Source organism: Hyla sarda, chromosome 2 (genome assembly GCF_029499605.1).
Source record: "Hyla sarda isolate aHylSar1 chromosome 2, aHylSar1.hap1, whole genome shotgun sequence".
In the NCBI taxonomy this organism is placed as follows: Eukaryota; Metazoa; Chordata; class Amphibia; order Anura; family Hylidae; genus Hyla; species Hyla sarda.
The window spans coordinates 302345683-302371033 of record NC_079190.1 but is presented as its reverse complement, the minus strand read 5'-3'; the positions used below and the strand labels follow the sequence as shown (position 1 = coordinate 302371033).

The following is a 25351-nucleotide window of genomic DNA, read 5'->3' as shown; positions in this document are numbered from 1 at the left end:
GTTGCCCCCCACAATATATAGATAAGACGAGGAGGCCCTTTAAGAAAAGAGTGTGGGAACGCATTTGCGATATAGAAAATAGAAGAGACACCCCCGTATCACAGCACATATGGGAAAAACATAAAGGGGAAACCAGATCTATTACTTTCTGTGTTATGGAAGTTATTCGTAAATCCCCCCGGTGGGGGGAGGTCGCATGGGATATCCTACAAAAATAATCCGAATGGATTTTTAGGATGCATTCTAGCAAGCCATTAAAAATGAACGTTTAACATACAGTTATTTCGTTTAGGTCACCCCTATCATTAGGCCTCCCCCTGGGAAGACTTTTTTTCATATGACCTCACTTGCCATGGTACACAGTGCCATAGTATGTGAGGCCATATCATTTGTCATGTATGACCCTTACTCTATTATTTCTTATAAGGGAGAAAACCTTAAGACTGCTGTCTCGAATGAGCAATGTGAATATGTCATTGGACAGGTATGATGTCTCATAGACACATACAGTCATGGCTGTAAATGTTGGCACCCCTGAAATTTTTCAACAAAATGAAGTATTTCTCACAGGAAAGGATTGCAGTAACACAGGTTTTTCTATACACATGTTTATTCCCTTTGCTTGTATTGGAACTAAACCAAAAAAATGGAGAAAAAAAAGCTAATTGGACATAATGTCACACCAAACTCCAAAAATGGTCTGGACAAAATTATTGGAACCCTTTCAAATTTGTGAAAAAAAAGATTGTTTCAAGCATGTGATGTTCCTTTAAACTCACCTGGGGCAAGTAACAGGTGTGGGCAATATAAAAATCACACCTGAGAGCAGATAAAAAGGAGAGAAGTTCACTTAGTCTTTACATTGTGTGTCTGTGTGTGCCACACTAAGCATGGACAACAGAAAGAGGAAAAGAGAACTGTCTGAGGACTTGAGAACCAAAATTGTGGAAAAATTTCAACAATCTCAAGGTTACAAGTCCATCTCCAGAGATCTAGATTTGCCTTTGTCCACAGTGCGCAACATTATCAAGAAGTTTGCAACCCATGGCACTGTAGCTAATCTCCCCGGGCGTGGACAGAAGAGAAAATTTGATAAAAGGTGTCAACGCAGGATAGTCCGGATGGTGGATAAGCAGCCCCAAACAAGTTCCCAAGATATTCAAGCTGCCCTGCAGGCTCAGGGAGCATCAGTGTCAGCGCAAACTATCTGTTAACATTTAAATTAAATGAAACGCTATGGCAGGAGACCCAGGAGGATCCCCCTGCTGAAACAGACATAAAAAAGCAAGACTACATTTTGCCAAAATGAACTTGAGTATGACAAAATCCTTCTCAGAAAACGACTTGTGGACAGATGAGACCAAGGTAGAGCTTTTTGGTAAAGCACATCATTCTACTGTTTACCGAAAATGGAATGAGGCCTACAAAGAAAAGAACACAGTACCTACAGTGAGATATGGTGGAGGTTCAATTATGTTTTGGGGTTGTTTTGCTGCCTCTGGCACTGGGTGCCTTGAATGTGTGCAAGGCATCATGAAATCTGAGGATTACCAATGGATTTTGGGTCGCACTGTACAGCCCAGTGTAAGAAAACTGAGGTTGGGTCCGAGATCTTGGGTCTTCCAGCAGGATAATGAGCCAAAACATACGTCAAAAAACACCCAGAAATGGACGGCAACAAAACGCTGGAGAGTTCTGAAGTGGCCAGCAATGAGTCCAGGTCTAAATCCCATTGAACACCTGTGGAGAGATCTTAAAATTGCTGTTGGGAAAAGGCCACGTCCAATAAGAGAGATCTGGAGCAGTTTGCAAAGGAAGAGTGTTCCAACATTCCAGCTGAGAGGTGTAAGAAGCTTATTGATGGTTATAGGAAGCAACTGATTTGTCATTTTTTTCCCCAAAGGTTTGCAACCAATTATTAGGTTAACCCCTTAATGACGCAGGGTATTATCGGTTTTTGCATTTTCATTTTTTCCTCATCACTTTCTAAAAATCATAACACTTAAAATTTTGCACCTAAAAAAACATATTGTGGATTATTTTTTGCACCACCAATTCTACTTTGCTGTGACGTTTGTCATTTTACCCAGAAATCCACGGCGAAACGGGGAAAAAAAATCATTGTGCGACAAAATTGAAGAAAAAAAATGCCATTTTGTAACTTTTGGGGATCCGTTTCTACGCAGTGCATTATCCGGTAAAAATTACACCTCTTTATTCTGTAGGTCCATACGGTTTAAATGATACCCTTCTTATTTAGTTTTGATTTCGTCGTACTTCTGGAAAAAAATCCTAACTACATGCAGGAAAATGTATACGTTTAAAAATTTCCTCATCTGACCCCTATAACTTTTTTATATTTTTCTGCATATGGGGATGTATGAGGGCTCATTTTTTGCGCCGTGAGCTAACGTTTTTATCGGTATCATTTTTGTTTTGATTGGGATGATTTGATTCGTTTTTATGTTATAAAAAGTGACCAAAATTACGCTATTATGGACTTTGGCATTTTTTACGTGTACGCCATAGACCGTGCGGTTTAATTAAAGGAGTATTCCAGGCAAAACCTTTGTTTATATATATCAACTGGCTCCGGAAAGTTAAACAGATTTGTAAATTACTTCTATTAAAAATTCTTAATCCTTCCAATAGTTATTAGCTTCGGAAATTTTCTGTCTTACTGCTCAATGATGATGTCACGTCCCGGGAGCTGTGCATGACGGGAGAATATCCCCATAGGAACTGCACAGCTCCCGGGACGTGAAGCTAATAACTATTGGAAGGATTAAGATTTTTTAATAGAAGTAATTTACAAATCTGTTTAACTTTCCGGAGCCAGTTGATATATATAAAAAAAAAAGTTTTGGCCTGGAATACCCCTTTAACAATATATTTTTATAGTTCGGATATTTACACACACGGCGATACTACATATGTTTATTTTTATTTACAGTTTTTTGTTTTTTCATTGGGAAAAGGCGGGGGGTGATTCTGATATAACACAGAAAGTAATAGATCTGGTGTCCCATAAATTATAAAACCGGGAATGGGGGAGGCAATGGGGCAGCGGCGGCGGTCTCTGGCCGGAGCGGTGGGGGGCGGTGTCGGTGATAGGACTCAGGACCCCTGGACAGGCAGGGGGAGAGGAGCAGGTGGCGGCAGCGGCCTATGGCACCGCAAAAGCCGCTGCAGTTCATTGTTTTAAAGCGCCCGCTTTAAATCAATGATCTGCAGTGGGGGGGGGGGGGGGGGTTGGGGGGATAAATAGCTGATAACTTATACCGGAATATCGGTATAAGTTATCGGCTATCGGCCCTAACTTCCAAAGATTATCGGTATCAGCCCTAAGAAAATCGGTATTGGTCGATCCTCAGCTGTGATCTGAAGTTTTTTTTTTATCGGTACCATTTTTGTTTTCATCGCTTTTTATTTATTTTATTTTTTTTATTGTATAAAAAGTGACCAAAAATACGCTATTTTGTACTTTGGAAGTTTTTTTGCGCGTACACTATTGATCGTGCGGTTTAATTAACTATATATTTTTATAGTTCTGACATTTATGCAAGCGGCGATACCACATATGTTTATTTTGATTATGTTTATATATAAGGAAGGGGTTAATGTGCGAGTTTTTAAACTTTTTTTCTTTTTTACACTTCTAGTCCCTTTTAGAAGGAATCATTAGATTCCTCATATAGATCAATGTGGTTCCATAAAACCACATTGATCTGTGTGCTCTGCGCTCGATTGATAAAGCTTGGACCTGCCAGGCTTTATCATTCTGAGTGCAGGAGCTGGCACTACAGGAGAGGTAAGCCCTCAGGCTACCTCAGCAGTGGATCCACCCCACTGGACCACCAGGGACGGGATAAAGGCACCTTTAGACGCCGCTCTCAGCTTTGACAGCGGCGATCTAAAGGGTTAATAGCCGGCCACATGCCGGCTATTAATGCCGGCCCCGAGCTACAGGAATCAGCTGGGGGCCGCCCGGTATGATGCAGGCTCGAGACTGGAGCCTGCGCCATACCCAGTGAACGGCCATGGTCGTTAACAACAGGTTAATTTGCATTTTATTTTCCCTTTCATGCTTTATTGTATTTTCATTGATTTATTTCAGTTTTTCCTGATATGTTTATTCATTTATATACAAAAGAATTGTTGTTCCTCTTTACTGCTCTCCAAAAGTTTTTTCCCTTTCTATTTTTTCTATCTCCTTTTCCCTGTGAAATTAATAAGGCCCATCATATTAGATTATGGTACCATGACAACGAGATGCATCGGATTGGATGCCGTGGATGGGCAGATATAGACACCGAAGCTGGATGTACGCCAGACTAGTTCGATGATGGGCGGAAGTGCATCAATTCAGATACTGCGCATGAATATATCATGCGCACTATTAGCCATAGGTGATGTGAGGACTATTCCAGTGCTATCATGTGATGCGCGAAATCATGTGATCTACGCGATCGCATGACACACTCATGAGAGGCTTATAGGACCTGTATCTTGTATCCTGGCAGGAAGTGACGCGATTGGCATCCCGGCTGAGCGCGATTAGGCTCCACCTAGGGCGGTGTTTCCCAACCTTTTTTTGGCTCGGGGAACCCTTCTGAAAAATATTTGCGGGCAACCCCTACCGAAGAAAAAAAAAAAGCCAAAAAGCCACAATACAATGTACAACATAAATTTATCTGTGGGTATGTAGATTACAGTGCTGCTTTATACAGCAACTCACAAGTGACGTCTTCTAAAATCAGCGTAGTTTCCTTCTCTTCTCCATCTGGTCCGTGCCGTCAATTTCTTCCAGCCACAATTCTTCACCGTTAAACCTGCAAAACAAACCTATTAGGCTCCGCACTTTACCAGCATTACCTTTTTAGAAGTGAGAAGGAATACGGGCGTGTAGGTGTAACGAGTGCAGAAAGTGCTGGGTTTCCTTCCCTCCCCCCTGCTCCGCCGGGGCGGGAGATTTTAAAAATAAATAAAAAATTGCCATCTCGAGTCCGCGGAACCCCAGGCTATTCTTGATAGAACTCCAAGGTTGGGAATCACTGACTTCGGGGTTATTTAATGAGATCATGAGGGACAGTTAGGACATGCAGTTTGGATAGGCATCTGCAGTGTAAGCTATTGTTACACAGGGCGGGAGGTAAGAAATAACAGTAAATGTATGCACATGTGACTATCATTCTTGTAGTATGGTGATGAGATATTATCACTGTATACTTTGTTATAGATCTATATCATGGAATTTCCGTGGCTAGGGTGTAGTTTTAATAACACCTTCACAGGCAGTCTGTTGGATTGAATTCGAGTAGAATACAGACATAGCGCACATCTACAATCTTGTATAATGATCCAATTGCTTCTCAGCACAATATCAAAAACTAACAGGTTGTTAGTATACATTTTTGATCAAAAAGTACAAGCCCACTCGCCATGTCAAGGCCACCTATTCAGAGTGGGTCCCTAACGTCCCTAGCATAAAATGGCGTAGCACCGGGCGGCGACCACCACCGCCGCGACACAGATGCCCAAGAGTGGGGAGCGACCCACTGGCAGAGCGGCCCCAATGCCTCTCAAACCAGTCTATGGGCCGCACCCGCCCGCAGACACAGCGCCACGGCAGCAACGGACGCCGCCCCGCACCACACCAGTGTGAACAAGGTGTAAAGGCTTACTTACCTTGCTCTCCCAGTCAGACTGGGAGGCTGCTAGGAGTGAAATGGCCCTAGTGTGGCTAATTACCACCATATAGGTTTGGGCTGAGGGGGTGGGGAAGAGTGCAGCACATGTTCAAAAAAAAAAAGGAAGGATAGAAATCACAATATGAATTCGAGTAGAATACAGACATAGTGCACATCTACAATCTCCAAAGTCTGTTGGATTGGGCATGTATGCAGGGGCAGCTCCTTCATAGTCACTATAAGCTGTTGATTTTCGGTTTATACAGGAATCCTTTTGATTACTGGAAGATATTGCGTTTATCTGGCTTATAAAGACCATATCAGTATTGAGGGACTATATCCATATCTGGCTATCTGCATTGGAGGTATTGTGGCCCCTGTATACGTGTATATATACATCTTTCCAGATTATGGGGTTCTGTTCTGAGGTTTATGGATCTATTGATATTTTATATCTTGTTCCCTACACTCAAATTAAATTGCTGAATAACAACTAAATACGGACTATTTTAGTTCCCCTCTTGTGCGCGGTGGATCATATCTGTTCATCTCTCATTGTCTTAAACTAACCTACTAATTTATTGAGGTCAATTTTCACTCTCTTTTTCTATCTATTTACCTCGATGATTTTCTGAAGTATCTCTAGTATCAGTATTTTATATATTGATAAATCTATGTGTCTGTATATATGTGTTGTTTTTCTGTATTTCTTTGTCTATTGTATGCATATTTTTTTCTTGTTTTTATTTTGCTTTGTTTGCTGCTACACATACATGCTTTGCTTACGCAGTGACATGCTTTTTTCTGTGGTATGTCCTATATGTCATCTGTTATAGGCCCAAAAGCTGTCCAATTTAAGAGACTACAAGCAATTTGCCCAGCAATTATATGTGATCTATGTGGAGTGCCAAGTGTAAATATATAATCTGCTTTGCAACTAATCATACCCCCAGTCTTTGTTTGTTCATCTGTGTTATGTAAACCATGTTCTGTAGCAATGTGTTCTTTCCTCTTTCTGTATACCACTTTTCTTTGATCCCCCGATGAACCAGTGTATATCAGTTACATGCGGAAACGCGTCGGGTTCTGTGGTACCAAGTTATGATATATTAGGAGAGTTGATTCTGTGTATTATAACTGTCTCTTATTGTGATAGGGTTTTAATGTTGATATAATAAAGAGATTTTTTGGCTATTCTTTTGAGGTTGTTTTTGTATAAAAAAAAATTACATGTGAACACAGCCCTAACTTCCTATGCATCTGTTACCCCACTCTGTGTTCGCATGTAGTATTTTGATCCTTATTTTAGTTTAAACTGTTTTAATTTGCATAATCAAAAACTGGGAATAACTGAGCCTTGTATCAGGAAACGGTAAATACTATTGTCATCAGTCACCTGCACTACAAGCCTATCCCAATAGATTAAGCTGATGACAGATTCCTTTTTAGAGTAGGGTCACACATGTCATATTTTGCTGCATATTTTGCTGCTATTTGCTTCTGCATATTGTCCTACCCATTGAGGTCAATGGATAGAAAAATTAGCTGCAGAATAAATGCAGCAAAATATGGCACATGTGAGACTACCCTTAAAAAAGGGATGGTCTGAGAGACAACTCATCTTAATAATGTGCAGCAGCTACCTCACCAATATCCCACAGAATAAAGTTAACATCATTGATGTAATACAACTAATTTTATATATATATATATATATATATATATATATATATATATATATATTACACATACTCCAAAGTAGATCGTAAAAAAAAATTTTCCTCTGGCAAAACAATCAAATATTTTTACGCTGACAGATAAAGTTATGGTATGCAGAATGCAGTGATAAAACAATAAAAACACTACATTTTTAAAGATTTAACCTAAAACCTAATTTGAATAGGTCATTTTTGACAATAAATTTCCTATAAGGGTAGGGTCACAGGTGCCATATTTGCTGCATATTTACTGCAGCTGATTTTGCTACCCATTGACTTAAATACAGTAGATACACAGCAAAATATGGCATGTGTGACCCTACCCTAAATAAAAAAAAAAATATATGTGTGTGTATGTATGTTCCACAATCCCATCCAAACGGCTAAAGATATTAACATGAAACTTGGCACACATGTTACTTATATGTCATAAACAAACATAGGATAGGTAATTTAACCCTTACACACCCCCTATTTGCCAGGGTCTGGGTTTTTGTTTAAAGTCCCATACAAGTCTATGGCAAATATGTTACTGCAACGGCTGGAGATATTACGATAATACTAGGTCACATGTTACTTACATGTCAACTTAAAATATAGGATAGTTAATTTAACCCTTACCTACCCCCATTTGTGAGGGTCAGGGTTTTTGTTTAACCCCTTAACGACGCAGGACGTATATTTACGTTCTGCGCCGACTCCCGCGATATGAAGCGGGATCGCGCCGCGATCCCGCATCATATCGCGTCGGTCACGGCGCTCATCAACGGCCAGGACCCGCGGCTAATACCACACATCGCCGATCGCGGCGATGTGCGGTATTAACCCTTTAGAAGCGGCGGTCAAAGCTGACCGCCGCTTCGAAAGTGAAAGTGACCCGGCTGCTCAGTCGGGCTGTTCGGGACCGCCGCGGTGAAATCGCGGCGCCCCGAACAGCTAACAGGACACCGGGAGGGCCCTTACCTGCCTCCTCGGTGTCCGATCGGCAAATGACTGCTCCGTGCCTGAGATCCAGGCAGGAGCAGTCAGGCGCCGATAACACTGATCACAGGCGTGTTAATACACGCCTGTGATCTGTGTAGAAGATCAGTGTGTGCAGTGTTATAGGTCCCTATGGGACCTATAACACTGCAAAAAAGTTAAAAAAAAGTGTTAATAAAGGTCATTTAACCCCTTCCCTAATATAAGTTTGAATCACCCCCCTTTTCCCATAAAAAAAATAAGTGTAAAAAAAATAAAAAAGAAACATATGTGGTATCGCCGCGCGCGTAAATGTCCAAACTATAAAAATATATCATTAATTAAACCGCACGGTCAATGGCGTACGAGCAAAAAAATTCAGAAGTCCAAAAAGCGTATTTTGGTCACTTTTTATACCATTAAAAAATGAATAAAAAGTGATCAAAAAGTCAGATCAAAACAAAAATCATACCGATAAAAACTTCAGATCACAGTGCAAAAAATGAGTCCTCATACCGCCCTGTATGTGGAAAAATGAAAAAGTTATAGGGGTCAGAAGATGACATTTTTAAACGTATACATTTTCCTGCATGTAGTTATGATTTTTTCCAGAAGTGCGACAAAATCAAACCTAAATAAGTAGGGTATCATTTTAACTGTATGGACCTACAGAATAATGATAAGGTGTAATTTTTACCAAAATATGCACTGCGTAGAAACGGAAGCCCCCAAAAGTTACAAAATCGCGTTTTTTCTTCGATTTTGTCGCACAATGATTTTTTTTTTCCGTTTCGCCGTGAATTTTTGGGTAAAATGACTAATGTCACTGCAAAGTAGAATTGGTGACGCAAAAAATAAGCCATAATATGGATTTTTAGGTGGAAAATTGAAAGGGTTATGATTTTTAAAAGGTAAGGAGGAAAAAACGAAAGTGCAAAAACGGAAAAACCCTGAGTCCTTAACGGGTTAAAGTCCCATGCAAACCAATGGGAAATTTATGTTCCCACTTAACATCCGTACGGCTGGAGATATTTCAATACATGGTACACATATTACAGATCGGGATGGGAGGTCAGGATAGGAGGTCGGGGTATGAGGACGGGATATGGGGTTGGGATATGACAACAATATATGAGGATAGGACATGAAGTCAAAAGCTTCCTCTATTGATTTTCCTCCACAACAAGGATTAGGAAGGGCAACACCGGGTACTCAGCTAGTAAATAAATAAATAAAAGAGTTGATTACATGAATTCTGACAGCATGATCACATGCATTTACCTTAATACGTAAGTTAGTAGTGCAGGTTATCCTGAATAAAACACTGTTTACCCACCCTCTTTCCTGAGATCTCCACCCCCATCTTCAACATTCATCTAGATTCACTTTCACATCTGTATGCTGTGAGGGTATTTGCCCACGTGACCTCTCTGCTCGGAATGCAAGGACAGACGCCGCTGACTCATTACAGGCCTGGCAGGAGACCAAACTCAGGAAGTGGGTGCGGGGCATGGCTCAGCTCTTGCAGGCTTCAGTGATGCTGGGGAACGCTCACTTTCTTCTGTCGGGAGCTCACACATTGTGAGCAAGGGAAAAGGTATGATGCAGAGCTTTTGAATCTGTTGGGGATGAAGGGGGTACCTGTATGCCCTTGTCCTGCTCCCCTTCTATTAAATGCACTCAGGAGCTGAGCGCGGGCCATAGCATGGTGGTCCCGGAGGCTATTTGTTGCTGGGAACTGTGGCTAATGCCGGGTATCACCGATCACGGTGTTGCCCGTTATTAACCCCTTAGAAGCCACCATCAAAGTTGACTGCAGCATCTACAATGTTAAAAACCACTGCCTGGCTGCTTAGCGATGCTGATTGGGACCACTGCGGTGAGGGCCCTTACGTGCCTCCTTGCTGTCCGATCTGTGCCTCAATGCTACAGTCAGCCATAGCAGGCTGGAGCAATCAAGCACATACAAGGCTAATCAATGCCATGCTATGGCATAGCATTGAGCAATGTATTCAATCTAATGATTGCATGTTGTGTTAAAAAAAATAAAAGTTTGAATCACCCCCTTTTCCCATTTAAAAATAAATAAATAATGGAAACAAAAATAAACATACGTGGTATCGCCGCGTGCATAAATGTCAGAACTATAAAAATGTAATGTTACTTTAACTGCATGGTCAATGGCGTATACGTAAAAACATACCAAAGTCCAGAATTGCATATTTTTGGTCACTTTGTATACCCTAAAAAAAATGTATAAAAAGCGATCAAAAAATCCCATCAAAACAAAAATGGTACTGATAAAAACTACAGATCATGGCGGAAAAAAAAATGAGACTTCACAAATCCCCATATATAGAAAAATAAAGTTATAGGGGTCAAAAGAGGGCAATTTAAAACATTAAAATTTTCGTACAAAAAGTTATAATTTAAGAAGTAAAACAAATTAAACCTATAGAAGTTGGGTACCATTTTAATCGTATGGACTTAAAGAATAAAGATTAGGTGCCATTTTTACTGAAAAGTGCACTGCGTGGAATTGAAATCACCTAAAAGTTACAATGTTTTTTTTTGTTTTTTTTTTTATATTTTGCTCCACATATGTTTTTTTTTTTTTTTGTTTCGCCATAGATTTTGTGGTGAAATGATTGATGTCATTACAAAGTAAATTTGGCACAAAAAACAAGCCCTCATATGGGTCTGTAGTTGGAAAATTGAATGAGTTATGATTTTTAGGTGAGGAAGAAAAAACTAAAGTGCAAAAAATGAAAAATGGCCCAGTCCTCAAGGGGTTAAAGCTTGGAAAAATGTTATAAGGGCTGGAGGGGTCTTAGGAGTAGTTAAGGAATATAATCTGTTAGTTTATAAAATATGGTTTGACAGGTACTTTAAGCTTCATTTACCTTATGCTATGCAGTATGTACAGTAATTAGCTTTATTTTTATGTGAACTGGATTTTTGTGTTGCTGTATTTTAAATAAAGATTGATTTTGTCTCCACATACTTAAGTGCTGGAAGAGTGTAGTAGTTTAGTGTGGAGAAGCTTTTATTTATTATCTTGATTCTAAAATTTAGTCTTCTGTTTGAATCTCCACAATTAAGAAGCATAATAATTATGAAAGAAAAAAATAAAATTAAATACGTACAAATATGCAGAACTTAATTTTTGTTTTTCAGGTGCTGTTAGTAAGTAGCAGCCGCTATCCAGACCGTTGGATTGTACCTGGTGGGGGATTGGAACCAGATGAAGAACCCAGTGCAGCAGCTGCTAGAGAAGTTTGTGAGGAGGTATCAACTGCGTTCAGTCCTTACACATCCTAATATAAAAGGAGTTTGTCGGATGGTTTTACACAGTGTAACTAATCACAGCACCATGTATAAGTTATAAGATCATTCACAGTCCTACATTTAGATTTGCCAGCTTCTGCTTGTGAGGCAAGCAATTTGCGTTTTTTTTATATATGCAAATAAGCAGCAAGTGCCCAAAGGGCAGGGCCGATTACCTCTATTACCATTCATTTTCATTGCCTACAGGACACAGACTGTCGATCAAATGTAGAAGGAGGAGTCAAGCATTGACATGGGAAATGAAAGGCGCCCTTGAGGTGATTTGCTGTGCCCTATGAGCATTTGCTGCTTATTTGTTTATATGAAGAACACAAATTGCTTGCCTAATGGTAGGCCCTACCTGGTGCTGTGATTAGTTATTCTATGTGAAACTATCTGACAGATTTCTTTTTTAATATATTATGACAAATGGTGGGGTTAAATGTGCACTCTTATTAAAACAAATAATTGCTATTGCACTCCTTATGATGAATAAAAAATATTTCTAATGTACATTTTTCAAAAAAAAAATTCTATGTTTTATTTGTGTTTAAAAAAAGCTGCCACTAGGTGTCTCCCTACTTGTTCAGAGCACATTTTCCCCCATCTTTTGCACAGACTTTGGACTCCTGCTGGCCTGGCAGAAGTCCAAACTCAGGAAATGCTTTAGTGCTGAGGGGAGGGGGGGGGGAGCAGCCTTATCCAATCAGAGCTCTCACGCACTGAACTGCTCTGGGCTGTGTGTAGCAGAGTGAAGGAGGAAGTTCTCCCCTGTATGGCTTCAGACGATGTCACGCCTGCTGGGTAGGTAATACAGAGCAATATTAAGGTTAAAAAATAATAAAAAATAAAGGCAGAGGGTGGTTTATCATGATGGGGCAGTGATCTTGGAGGATTATAAAATTTAATGAGGTACTCTTTAATAATCTTTAAAACTGTTAATGCCTAATCCCTGTTAGTTAAATTTGATCAAGAATTTAATACTGAAATCTATTACAAAACGAAAAATGGTTTATTAAAATGTACTCCTTTATTGTAGATTCAGCATAAAAACTTGTTTCTGACAAAAAACCCATAGGGGGGATTTTAACCCCTTAACGACCACGGACGGAAATGTACGTTCTGGTGTGGAGGTACTTTGCGCACCAGGATGCACATTTAGGTCCTGTACATGACAGCGAGCATCATGGCGGTGCTTGCGTCATGCACTGCAGGTCCCGGCTTCCAGCAGCAGGGGACCCGCCAGTAATGGCGGACATCAGTTATCGCACTGATGTCTGCCATTAACCCCTCAGGTGCCATGATAAATACAGTTCATGGCATCTGTGGCAATGCGCATGGCATCCGATCATCTAAAATGGAGGCCAGAGGTCCCCTCATCTGCCTCCGGCCATGTCCCGGAGTCTTCTGCTCTGTTAAAAAAAAAAAAAAAAAAAGTGAAAACTCCCCTCCCCCCAATTTAAATGTAAGTTGTCCCTTTTTCCCATTTTAACACCCCCCCCCCCCCCCAAAAAAAATAATAATGTATAGACATATTTGGTATCGCCGCATGCGTAAATGTCCGAACTACCAAAATATAATGTTAATGATCCCGTACAGTGAACGACGTGAACAAAAAAAAAAGTCCCACACTGCTTTTTTGTTACAATGTATTCCAATTTAAAAAAAAAAATTTTATAAAGTGATTTAAAAGTTTCATATACGCAAATGGGGTTTTGATAAAAAAAAGTACAGATCATGGCACAAAAATACAGCCACGTATATGGAAAAATGAAGTTATAGGTGGTCAAAATAGGGCTATTTTAACCTCTTCAGGATGCAGGGCGTATGCATACGCCCTGCATCCTGAGTCCGTAAGGACGCAGGGCGTATCCATAGGCTCGTGGGAATTCCGGTCCTCGCTAGACGGGGACCGAGCCGGGGTGACAGCTGATATCTATCAGCAGGCACCCCATGCAAACCCCTGGGGGGTTCCTGTTACCCAGCAGGAGTGAGGTGGCATGAATGCCGCCTCACGATCACGTAATTGATCGGTTGGAACGACCGACCAATCACGACCCTGCTGGGCGGCGATTGGGATGGCGGGGATCGGGGCCGGCGGGGGTCTCCTACCTTCCCCTGGACCGGCGGGGGTCCGGTGGTGGTGGTCCCGGCGGCAGGAGCGGGTTTTTTTCACGTACGGGGCGCTATGAGGGCTCATTTTTTGCGCCGTGTTCTGAAGTTTTTATCGGTACCATTTTTGCATTGATCTGACTTTTTGATCGCTTCTTATTCATTCAAAAAGTGACCAAAATACACTATTTTGGACTTTGGATTTTTTATGCGCGTACACCATTGGCCGTGCGGTTTAATTAACTACATCTTTTTATAGTTCGGACATTTGCGCATGCGGCGATACCACATATGTTTATTTTTATTTACAGTTTGTTTTTTTTATGGGAAGAGGGGGGTGATTCAAACTTTTATTAGGGAAGGGGTTAAATGACTTTTATAAACTTTTTTTTTCCACTTTTTTTTATGCAGTGCTATAGCTCCCATAGTTAGCTATAACACTGCACACACTGATCTTTTACCCTGATCTCTGCAAAGCCATAGCTTTGCATGGATCAGAGTAATAGGGGCTTGATTGCTCAAGCCTGTAGCTCAGGCTTATAGCAATCAAACGCCGATCGTACGAGATGGAGCAAGGTAAGGGGGTCTCCGTTCGCGTCCTAGCTGATCGGGACATTGAGATTTTATCGCAATAGTCCCGTTCAGCCTGAATGAGTTGCCGGGAAGCGTTTACTTTAATTTTCGACGTGGCAATCAACTTTGATCGCCGCGTTTGAAGGGTTAATAGCACGCGGCACAATGATCGGTGCCGCACGCTACTAGCCCAGGGTCCCTGCTATGAATAGCAGACGGGACCGACCTGGTGTGATGCGGGGTCACGGTGTGACCCAGTTTTAAACACCGGGCGCAGGGCACTACCTCCGTTTGGAGAAGAAAAGATTTAGTCTCAAGGGGTGACACGCCTTCTTTACCATAAGAACTGTGAATTTATGGAACAGTCTACCTCAGGAACTAGTCACAGCAGGAACGATTAATACATTTAAAACAGGGTTAGATACATTCCTGGAACAAAATAACATCAATGCTTATGCAGAAATATAAAATCCCATCCCTTCCCCCAATATCCCACCACATCCCTACCCTTCAATTCCCTGGTTGAACTTGATGGACGTATGTCTTTTTTCGACCGTACTAACTATGTAACTATGTAAGGTCAAAATGGGCTTGCTCCTTAAGGGGTTAAACAAACGACTTAATTTTGTGGAAAAATTTAGTAAAATTTGTCCATACCTAAAAAAGGAAAACACTACAAAGCTGCCTTACACCTTGAAGGGTTACTCTGCCCCTACACATCTTATCCCCTATCCAAAGGATCGCAGGGGGTCCAGCTGCTAGGACCCTCCACAATCTCCAGCCTGCACTATGGTGTTCTGAACATGGAAGAGTGGAGCTTCCGTTCTGGTGGCATCATGCCAAACCCCCTCCATTCATGTCTTTGGGAGGGGGAATGACGGCGAGTACATAGCCGTCACGCCTCCTCCCATTGACATGAATGGAGGGGGTGTGCACCAGATGACTGGGCTGCTGCGCTGGAGATCACAGGGAGTCGCAGTGGCCAGACCCCTGTGAACAAACATCTTCTCCCCTATCCTTTGGATAGAAGATAAGATGTTTGGCTAGAGAATAATACTCCTTTCTACAGTCCTTGAATACAGATTAGGCTCGGGCTTTAATCCCAGCCAATACTCACAATTTGCAGGATCAGACTTTAGTCCGATCTCAGCAGTTTAACCGCTACATGCCAGAATCAACTTGCTCAAGAAAGTCAAACAGATTTGTAAATAACTTAAAAAATCTTAATCCTTTCAGTACTGATGAGCTGCTGAAGTTGAGTTGTTCTTTTCTGTCCAAGTGCTCTCTGATGATACCTGTTTCGGGAACTGTCCAGAGCAAACCTCTTCTACTCTGTGCAGTTCCGGAGACAAGCAGAGATGTCAGCAGAGAGCGCTGTTGCCAGATAGAAAAGAAGAACTCAACTGGAGCTGCTGATATTTATTGGAAGGATTAAGATTTTTTAATAGAAGTAATTTACAAATCTGTTTAACTTTCTGGAGCCAGTTGATATATAATAAGTTTTTCCCTGGAATACCCCTTTAATGTAAGCCATGCTAGGTACAGCCAAGCATGTCAAAAGTTTTCATCAGTCAAGGTCTGAGTATTCAGATGTCGATAGATCATTAGAACTGGTCAAGATCTGAACACGAACCCGACTGATCAAAACTTTTGATATGTCTTTATGATATATCAAAAGTTTTTTATGGAATTGACAGTGCCCATTTAAAGTGTACCTATGATTTTAACAAACTTCTGACATGTTATAGTGATATGGCAGAAGTTTTGTATTTGGGGGGATCCAGGTGCTGAGACCTTTACCATTTGCTAAAAGGAATGGGCAGAAGTGCGGCTGCATGTGCTTTGCCCCTTCATCTCCGCTCTGCATACCTAAAGCAAGCGGTATACAGAATTACAATGGAAAACTTTGGGACTTGCGGGTATTCCATATATTACTTGTTTTAGATATAAAGGGGCACAGTGTGTGCAGCCGTGCACACCTGCGCCTTCATGCTAGCATTCGGTGGGTGTCCCAGTACCCAGACCCCCTCCAATACAATTTTTCTGTAATGTAATTATAACATGTTTTTTAATTTTTATGAGAGGTACACTTTAAAGATTTTTATCTAGGTTTATATACATTTTCAGTTCTGCTTTAGACAATTCTTTGCTTTATAGCTGGTTTAGGTGGTGACATACAATAACTCTTTTATGTCTCCAATAGGCTGGTGTTAAAGGAATATTAGGACGTCTTCTTGGAGTATTTGAGGTAAGGAAGCCCTGTGAAATGGAATTATAAAAAAAAAAATGTGTATTTAAAGGGGTATTCCAGGCCCAAACTTTTTTTTTTATGTATCATCTGGCTCCGGAAAGTTAAACAGATTTGTAAATTACTTCTATTAAAAAATCTTAATCCTTCCAATAGTTATTAGCTTCTGAAGTTGAGTTGTTGTTTTCTGTCTAACTGCTCTCTGATGACTCAAGTCCCAGGAGCTGTGCAGTTCCTATGGGAATATTCTCCCATCATGCACAGCTCCCGGGATGTGACATCATCATTGAGCAGTTAGACAGAAAACTTCAGAAGCTGATAACTATTGGAAGGATTAAGATTTTTTAATAGAAGTAATTTACAAATCTGTTTAACTTTTCGGAGCCATTTGATATATATATAAAAAAAAGTTTTTGCCTGGAATACCCCTTTAATTTATTAATGTTCCCATGCAGAAAGTTGTAACCATTTTTGATCTTCAAAAAATTAATCCACAAAAGTGGCTGAAGACAAAATCTGTCACCAGTGTCACCTGCACTAACCTGTCGGTACCGTCAGGACAGCAAACTCTGCAGCAAAAATACGCATGTGTGAACGCACCCTAAGAATGTAATATAGTGTATTCTTATCAACAGCTCACCGTTTAGATATCTATCTATGCTGTGTGTGTGTGTATATATTACATTTAAAGGTACTAAATACTTCATTGTTGTTTAAAGGACATCTGCAGCGTGATTAACATTTATCCCCTATCCACAGGATAGGGGATAAGTGTTTGATCGCGGGGGGTCCGACCGCTGGGACCCCCTGTGATCTCCTGTACGGGGCCGCGGCTGTCCCGTGCATTGGGTGTGCCAGCCGCAGCATGACGTTGCAGGCGGCGCGCCTCCTCCATACATCTCTATGAGAGAGGCGGGAGGCAGCGTTCGTGCCTCCCCGTCTCCCCCATAGAACTGTATGGGGACGGGGAGGAGACGGGGCGTCACCGTCGACCTCTAGGTCGACGCTACGTCACCATGAGGGGATAAGTGTCATACCGCTGCAGTTGTCCTTTAAGTTTTTGCAACACTAACCATCATCGTGAGGACACCCCTTTTTTGAGAAATAAATAAACTAAAAAATATATATTTTACCGTATACTAAAAATAGGGAGTGTGACTTGATTTTCTTTTTTTTCACCCACATTTTATTCTCCACAGAATTTTGAACGGAAACATAGAACCTTTGTTTATGTTTTGACTGTAACAGAGATCCTTGAAGATTGGGAGGATTCAGTTAATATTGGTATGTCCAATTAGTTTCTCTCAATTGCATAATGTCACTGTCAGGAATGTGTTTTAAAAATGATTATTTTATAGAATAATTTATATATTTTTTTACAACATTCTTAATATTTTGAAGTTTGACCAAAGCTACAAACCTTTTTATTGTGTAATCAAAGGTTACATTGTACCCTCAAAATAATGTGTCACTTCTGTCATACTTCTGTTGTTATGTATGTATGTATGTGTAAGGTTAGCTACTCAACAATATAAGCAGCCATTATCCAAGTAGTATATGGTAGAGACCTGGTTAGGAGAGAGAAAGCAAATGTGTAACTGACAGGGTAGGGAAAAATAAGGGAGGGTGAGTGGGTGTGGACTAATAATAACAACCAAGAGTATAGGCATTACAAACAGCCAATGTTGTTGCTTGCAGGGTACATTGAATGTGTGTTCTAAAATTCAACAAGAAGAATCATTAAAAAATGAATGTTTTGCATGGTAATGATGAAAACTGTGAACTTAAATGACAATTCCAGTCACTCCTTCGTAGGACGGAAGCGCCGCTGGTTCAGCATTGAGGAAGCGGTACGTGCTTTGCAGGGCCACAAACCTGTGCAGGCATCCTACTTCCAAAGCCTGAGACAAAGTTGCCATCCTAACAATGGAGCCATCCCTGTGCCAAGCCAGAGTGCACTACCTGATATCAGATGACCTACTCTTGTTACGGACTCAATCCTTGTTCCCTCACTCTTTCTCCAAACCCTGAGAAGCAGATTCCAGCAGACAAAGCTTCACTGAAAGTGCTAAACTCCAATTGGCTTCTGACGTTGTGTTGTGCAGCAATGGATTGTGCATGCTGTGATTTCCCTTTCATATTTGGCATGGACATGTTCAATTATTAGTGCCCTGTCACCTTATTTTTACCTTTACCTGTGCCATGATTCTATTTTTTTTTTCCACTCTTACTGTATAATTTCATCCTTTCAATTGCTTATTTACATTTAACACCTTTGCCTTTCTATCTCCAGGTCTGGTTTTCACAAATGCTTCACCTTCATTGTCCTAACATTTTTATCTGGTATGTCAAGCTGCTTTAGTATGATTATTTCAGTGTGATGGAGTATTCAAAAGTGGTGGTAAGGATTCCTTACTCATTTTTGGTAATTTTTATGTAATTTAATTTTTTTTTTTTTTATGATTAACAGTGTTATTTTAAAAGGCAAAGCTATTACAGTTATATAAACCACTATATGTGGGCTTTGCAAAAAGTGAAAAAAATATTTTGAACATTTTTTTTCTTTTCAATTTACTATATGTTCCATAAAATTTTTGATGGTTTTAGGGGTATTTCATTTTCATTAAGTGATGGCATATAACTAGGATATGCTATAGCTTTTTGTTTGGTGGGGATTTTACCTCAGTGACCCAACTGATCCTGACAATTAAAGAACTACAGAGCTAAAATAGTGACCTTTTTTTCTCAGAATCTGTTGTATCTCAAAAGTCAAATAACCCCCAGTCATAAAGTGATGGCATATGCTATTGATATGCCATCAATTTATGAGAAGTTCTGTATAGAATAGGCAATGCAAAGGGCACTCAATACCAAAGATTCATTCATGTAGCTCCTTTATAAAGGTTTCAAGGTCATGACAGCAGGAAATGTTGTCAATGGCCGTTTTCACTTTTATTTTATTTTTTAAGAAGGCATAAAAAAGCGGGCGTATCCATGAAACAGCTGTTACCCAACAATGCCGCTGTCATAACCTCAGAATTTTTTGAATTAAGCTACTTGAATGAATCCACGGGGTGAGTGCTGCTTATATTTGCTACTTCTCATGAACGCTGTATTAAGATATTCAGGACATCTCCAGGGAAGTGTATATGTGTGTGTGTCATATATATATATATATATATATATATATATATATTATAGCTCCTAAGCTGCTTTTCTCAGAGAGGGATTTGGATAAAGACACAAAGGATGGCAGGATGACTTATTTTCCTTACTCTCTCCAGATAGCTATTGAATGATATTTAGACAATTAAATAGGTTTATGAGAGGGAAAGGATGGCCTATGGGTTTAGTTCCCCGGGGAACCCCTTTAATTTTTTTTGCACTATATGTTCCTCATTTTAGTTACTGATAAGTAAAGAAAATCTTCATGTTCACAAATTGTACACAGTAATAAGGTACCAGATATTACAGTGTGCCCTCAAAATAATGTCGCCGCCATCCTATTTCTGTTGTCATATATAATATATACATATGTGTGTGTGTGTGTGGGGGTATTTTTATCTCTCATGCTATTTTGGAGAATTTCCTATTTTAGTTTATTACAAAGATTTTCTCCTGTTCCGGTGTTTCCATAATACTGTAATTCTTACTGATCTATCTACTGACCTGTCTTCTTTAATAATGACAGGAATTTAAAAGCTGTGACTTACAAATTGTAAGGGTGTTTGTTGTTGTTTTTGTTTAGTTTTTTTTTTTTTTTATATATTTATCTGGTGACACATTTACTAAATTGCTCATATATGTGTGTGGTCACCATCTCATGTGGTTAAAAAAAAACAGAACCCACTACCTCTTAGACTGTATGCTCACGGTTAAGATATCTAATGGAAAGGGTTGTTCTCTGCAGGACAACTACTTTTTACAAACCCTATTTTATTCACATTGCAAGAGTGATGGTTTATCTAAGGTACTTTGGAGAAGATTTATCAAAACCTGTGCAGAAGAAACGTTGACCAGTTGCCCATAGCAACCAATTAGATTGCTTCTTTCATTTTAAAAAATGCCTCTGAAAAAGGAAATAAGTAATCTGGTTGCTATAGGCAACTGGTCAGCTTTTCCTTGGCACAGGTTTTGATCAATCTTCCCCTTTTTGCTTAGCCTTCATATTTCTAAATGTATGGACAATGAATGGTGCAGACTTGTGTGGCCCACTATTTGGCTACAGAAAATGGAGAACCCTTTCCCATTTACTTCACATAAAAGCATGAAAAGTGCTTAAAGGGGTGCTCCGGCCCTAAGACATCTTATCCCCTATCTTGCATTCAGCACCCACCTCTTTGAGGTGCACGTCACGCTGCCAGCTCATAAACTGCCAGGCGCCGACCACTGGGCCGCAGTATCGTGACGTCATGACTCCGCCCCAGTGTGTCACACCCTGCCCCCACTATGCAAGTCTATGTCCGTCACGTCTCCTCCCATAGACTTGCATAATGGGGGCGGAGTCGTAATGTCACTACTCCAGCCCCGTGGTCGGCACCCGGCAGTTTGTGAGCTGGCAGCACGGCATGCAGCTCAAAGAGGTGAGTGTCAAATGCAAGATTGCGGGGGTCCCCAGCGGCGGGACCCCCACGGTCAGACATTTTATCCCCTATCCTTTGGATAGGGGATAAGATGTCTTAGGGCCGGAGTACCACTTTGACTTTGTAGAAAAACACTTCTATACCATAACAACTGTTCACATATAGGTGGAGATTCATTAAAACATGTGCAGAGGAAACATTTACTAGTTGCCCATAGCAATCAATGAAATAGTTTCTTTCATTTTTCAGAGGCCCTTTTAAAAATGAAAGAAACAATCTAATTGGTTTCTATGGGAAACTGGTCAACCTTTCCTCTGCACAGATTTTTCTAAATCTCCCCTATAGTGTGCAACAATATTCTTTTACTGAATAAATCATATTCTGATTATATGTAAAGCCAAGCATAATTGGTAATACAGCCGGTTTATTAATAAAATAATTTATACACTTTGCTGCTTGTAACCGCTGTAACTATTATTGTCCGTTAGAAAGGTTTGCTTGTAAATGACATGACTGTACCGTTAGAATTGTACAGTTTTATTATAGCTCATCTACTGCATCCAATCAAGTACTGAGAAACAAAATCTATTTCCTAAGGAAAATAACTGAAGGATTACAGTCACAGTGCTCCTCCACTATACATGTAATTCAAGCTGTAGCAAGACTTAATTTAAGGAAGAATTCTTTCATACATCTATTTAATGAATTTGTTAGGTTCTGTTTGGCTCAGGCTGGACTCTTTGTAGAAACTATAAGAAACTGAACAGATGACATGCACTAATACCTTTTATCCTGTATTCTCTAATGCAGCCTTGCTCGAGCATGCATTACACTGAGGTTTTTGTAGAACCAAACAGAATATTGCAATTATTATATTGACAACAATATATTTCTAAGATTAAGTACTCGCTATTGTTTTTTTTTTTTATAGCTACATTTTAAGATAGGGATAGAAAGTGTAGACAAGAGGTCCCCAAGGCCTTTCCCTGACACATCCTTTTTCCATTTTATTCAGTGGTTAAGTGTTTGTGATTTAGTAGAATTGGAATGGAATACTCCTTAGCTGTTAGAATCGAATTTCATCTTGTAAAAGAGCTGTGTAGTCTATTGTGTTATAAATCTCTGTTCTGCAATTTATTTGCGGTGTATTATCCCGCATATCATGTCTTAGTTTTAGGCATATCGATTAGGGTTTTCCTGAAACAGTAGAATGCCCAAATTCACATTGCCATTGTTCCATTTATCTAAAACTTTGACTTTCGTGTCATTCTACATATTATGAACGCTCAGGCTTTTCCATGAACCCACAAATGTAGCTTCATATTTGCAAATGAGATCTACAATTATATACTAACTTGTTGGAGGTGACAGCTCTCTTCTTTCACTATATCTAAATAACTATCAGGTACTAACTTTAAAGGTTTGAACCCAACTCATATGATGTTTTACCTATTTAGCAAAATATGTTCACCACATTCAAATTTGGTCTGTATTTATTGTATGCTGAACATAAATACAGAAAAAGAAACCTAATTGAAAGGTTTAGACTTTTCTGTGCATTGCTTTTGCCTTAAAGGGTTACCCTGCTACCCAGTATCCGGAACATTGCGTTCCGAACACTGTGAGGGCTTCCGTGTTCACACCCACCCCCTCGTGATGTCATGGCCTGCCCCCTCAATGAAAGTCTATGGGAAGGGGGTGCGACGGCCGTCAAGCCCCCTCCCATAGACTTGCATTCAGGGGGCGGGATGTGATGTCACGAGGAAGCAGGCGTGAACACGGAAGCCCTCACACAGTGTTCGGAACGCAATGTTCTGGATGCTGGGTAGCAGAGTAACCCTTTAAAATTGTGAATTGAAAATACTGACCAATTTTGGCATGGAGCTAATGTTATTTTGATGGGCTATTGACATGGGCATGAAAATATATAAAAAAGAATGTGCTTATTTCATCCATTTTGCACATAGTAATGCCAATTCAGGTCTATAGAGTCCTCAAAATACAGATGCATCCATATTTTAATGATGTATTTTGTATTGCACCAGTATATCCCTATTGCCACATCCATATTTCAGCACCTTTCTTCTGTATTTCAGTTTCCTCTTTAGAAGATACCCCATTAGTATTATGGATATGTAATGCTCTTGACATACTGATGCAAAATAATGTGTAATACTGTGGATCTGTATTTAGTATTATAGTTATCCTCACGTGAAACAGTCCTAAATTTGGTTCCCTAGCTAATAGGCTTTTAACTTCTGGGTTGCAAAAGCCTGAGACTTAACTTATAGGTTGTAGCCCGAACATCATGTAACCCAGGGGCATTTATGGTACGTTTGCTTTATTTGTTATGGCAGATAATATATTGCTTACAAAATACCTTTCCTTTGGTCCATCAATTGTAATTCTATGTGAACATAGACCCTTTATTAAACAATACAAATGTATTAACTTGTAGACTATAGTAAAATATAAATAAATACATTTCAGATAAAGAGAAACTGAAACTGGTTTAGGGATGTGAGATGAATCCTCATATCATTGACACTATTAATGCAACTAATCCTTCTTTTCTTTGCTATGTGAAACAAATAATAAACAGGAAAACATGAGGAATTATACCTTTTGTGACACTGCACTAGAAAGGGTTTAAAGGTAAGATTATTATCTCCCTGAAGCTTCCTATCCCAAAATAATGGATGAAAGGTAGAAAAAAGGATGTTTCTTAAGGTAGATTAGTACATTGAAACCTATCAAGATGTACACCTTGAAAATGGTACCCTTTTGGCATATGTTTGGCCCATATAAGTCTATGGGTACTGCACATTATTAGTCTGGATACTGCCAACTGTATGATCAAATGTAGTGTGAATTGAGCCTTAATTACACAAAGAGAAATCTTTTATCAGGGAAACCTTGCTGGAAAGTAAACTGAAAGCTATAAACCTGTATGTACACAGAAACATACAGGCAAACATTGCTACTAGAAAACATAAAGGGCTATTCCAAATTCAGCAAACAATTGGTTTTTTTTTTGATTTTTTTTTGTATAATGAATCCTATACAGTTTCCAGTATACTTTCAGTATAAAATGCTCGAAGATTCACAGATCTTTGCTTGTTGACATTTACTAGAAAATTTTCAGTGTATAATCACCTGAGCAGATATATGATGGTTCACATTCAGTGACTGCAAGCTATGATTGGAACTAGAGATGAGCGAAGTTACAGTGATTCGATTCGTCACAAACTTCTCGGCTCGGCGTTTGCTGACTTTAACCTGCATAAATGAGTTCAGCTTTCATGTGTTCCGGTCTGGAGACTTTCTCCTAGGACTGTATCCACCTTTTCCAGCCCACCGGAGCACCTGAAAGCTGAACTCATTTATGCAGGATAAGTCAGCAACTGCCGAGCCGAGAAGTTCGTGACAAATCGAATCACTGTAACTTCGCTCATCTCTAATTGGAACAAACCTATTTAAAAAATGTTTGATACAGAAAGATATTGAAATATTGTATAATTTTTTTTATTATACAAAGAATATGATGTAGATATTGAAACTGGAATAGTCCTTCAATGGTTAAGAATCATATTCAGAAAACACCAGTTTAAAGGACACTGCCGAATGTGTTCATATGCATTTGAAAGATGACACATTTTACATTCATTAAAAATGTCATTTAATAGTGTAGTGTTTTTTGTAAAATGATTAACTATGATTTAACAAAATAAAAAAACAAATTTGTTACTGATTGTTTTTTGCTTTTGTCTGTTTTGTGACTGAATGTATATAGATATGTTTTTAGCTACCATGCATGCCTATATGTCTGCAAAATTAGTATAGCTAGAAAAGGCTGGGCACTGTAGCAAACTTTTCAGTGGAATTCCTCAGGGCATTGGGTCTAAAGCCACCAGAGGCCTTGTTCAGTGATCACCTCATTGTTCCCCAGGGCATATATGCAACCCACCCCACAAAGAAAATAAAAATATTTATCTCAAAAAGCTTGGAAACAGCACATCAGCAGTGCACGGTCCATTGACATACTGTATAATCAAAATCAACACTGTGGGTCTTACTGATTACTAATGTGCTTCTTCTAAAGCACTGATCTATTTATAGTAGTATACTGCTAAATAATAG

General features: G+C 39.8%; 1 protein-coding gene across 3 annotated transcripts in view; it reads left to right on the top strand.

Moving 5' to 3' along the window:
- Positions 1-24963, top strand: part of NUDT3 (nudix hydrolase 3) — a 59395-nt gene extending 34432 nt beyond the window's left edge. For all 3 annotated transcript variants that reach the window (XM_056557586.1, XM_056557585.1, XM_056557584.1), the window contains exons 2-5: positions 11546-11656; positions 16584-16628; positions 17828-17912; positions 18444-24963. In XM_056557586.1, coding sequence (XP_056413561.1) covers positions 11546-11656; positions 16584-16628; positions 17828-17912; positions 18444-18604 — 402 coding nt within the window. In that variant the 3' untranslated portion in view covers positions 18605-24963. The remainder of the gene's footprint in view (positions 1-11545; positions 11657-16583; positions 16629-17827; positions 17913-18443) is intronic.
- The last annotated feature ends 388 nt before the right edge of the window (positions 24964-25351 follow it).